Source organism: Dermacentor silvarum, chromosome 3 (assembly GCF_013339745.2).
Source record: "Dermacentor silvarum isolate Dsil-2018 chromosome 3, BIME_Dsil_1.4, whole genome shotgun sequence".
Taxonomy (NCBI): Eukaryota; Metazoa; Arthropoda; class Arachnida; order Ixodida; family Ixodidae; genus Dermacentor; species Dermacentor silvarum.
This window is the reverse complement of record NC_051156.1, coordinates 205,843,552-205,845,031: the sequence shown is the minus strand read 5'-3', so window position 1 is coordinate 205,845,031 and position 1,480 is coordinate 205,843,552. Positions and strand designations below refer to the sequence as shown.

The following is a 1,480-nucleotide window of genomic DNA, read 5'->3' as shown; positions in this document are numbered from 1 at the left end:
AGAGCGCGACATGAACAATTTGTTGAAGTAGAATCAGTAGAATGGTAGAATCGACGTGGTAGAGTCTCATCAAAGGAAATAAAATAGTAGTGCAATCAGGAGCATCTCAAACACATTAGTGGCATGATCTCCGCTACGCCTACGGTCGGCGCGTGCGTCGCATGTGACTACTGCGGTGCTCGTTTGATGGAACAGATACAGCTACGGCGTTTGTGTTTAGTCTCCTAATTTTACAATTTGATCAAAAACTTAAATTACTCATCTCTAATTTTGCACACCTACAGTAACAGTGTAATAACACCATAATGACTATTACCTAGCGCGCGCGCAGGCTTTCTTGAACAAAGCGCAAGCAGAGGAGAGAGAGAATAAAACATTTATTAGTGAAGAATAATAGTCGTTTTGTGGTCGGACCTCCTAGTCCGGTCCTAGTCCTTGTCTGCTTGCAAAAGCAAGCAGAGGAGGACTCTGCAAAAGAAAACGTTTATCGCTCGAGTTCCAACAAGTGAAAAAAAGCTTAGTTTAATATTCTGGCGAAGGTGGCGCAACAAATGCTATGTGGTTAATTTTTTTTTTGAAGAACTGAAACATTGTGTGTGTGGGGAGTTGCAGAACTAATACCATTAGGGCAACTTCCGCGACGTTGGCTGTCAAGATGGCCGACACAGGTGCTTCACGCGTCCTACCGACAGGCTGGGAAGTGCGACTGAGTCGATCGACGGGCGAAGTGTACTATATAAACGTGCTCACCAAGGAGAGCCAGTGGGACTTTCCAGAGGAACCTGCGCAAGCCAGATTCCTGGGTCTGATCGGAGACGACCATGTGTGGTGTTCGCACGTGCTCGTCAAGCACCGTGAATCGCGCCGTCCTTTCTCGTGGCGCGAAGAAAACGTCACCCGGACGCGAGACGAGGCGCTCGCGCTCATCAAACGCTACCGCGAGGAGATCGTGTCCGGCAAAAAGACGTTCGAACAGCTGGCGAGCCAGTACAGCGACTGCAGCTCGGCCAAGAGGAAGGGCGACCTGGGCATGTTCGGCCGCGGTGCTACGCAGAAGCGCTTCGAGGAGGCTGCCTTCGCGTTGAAAGTGGGAGAGCTCTCCGAGCCTGTGTTTACCGAGTCCGGCGTCCACCTCATCCTGCGGACCGCCTAAGACATTTCCTAACCTCGGCTGCACAGTGATTTTTGACAGGTCCTCCGCCGTAGGATGCCGAGTGTTAGGACGACTTAGCGTGTTGGGCTGACCGAGTGCGTCTGTTGACAGGTCCTCCGCTACTATAGATGCCGAGGGCTAAACCGACTCTCCGTTAGGGGTAGACCCGAGTGCTTCGCACACAGCAGGTGCCTTGCGAGAAGACATCGCCGTTGTTGTCATACATGTGTAACTACTGTTTCATACATCATATTAGCTGAGTGGTCTTTAGTAGCTGCTTGTTCGGTTATATCGTGTGCAATAAAGCAGAAGAGGGGTGCATAGTGT

The 1,480-nt window shown here is 50.5% G+C and overlaps 1 protein-coding gene across 1 annotated transcript; it reads left to right on the top strand.

The window, feature by feature from the left end:
- The first annotated feature begins 655 nt into the window (after nucleotides 1–655).
- Nucleotides 656–1,266, top strand: LOC119444187 (peptidyl-prolyl cis-trans isomerase NIMA-interacting 1). The gene has a single exon (XM_037708629.2). It carries the CDS (start codon nucleotides 656–658, stop codon nucleotides 1,151–1,153), a length of 498 nt encoding a protein of 165 aa, XP_037564557.1. The 3' UTR covers nucleotides 1,154–1,266.
- Nucleotides 1,267–1,480: the final 214 nt, after the last annotated feature.

Excerpts from the sequence above, each read along its gene's own strand:
- LOC119444187 (XM_037708629.2), top strand. The coding sequence starts at position 656 with ATGGCCGACACAGGTGCTTCACGCGTCCTACCGACAGGCTGGGAAGTG.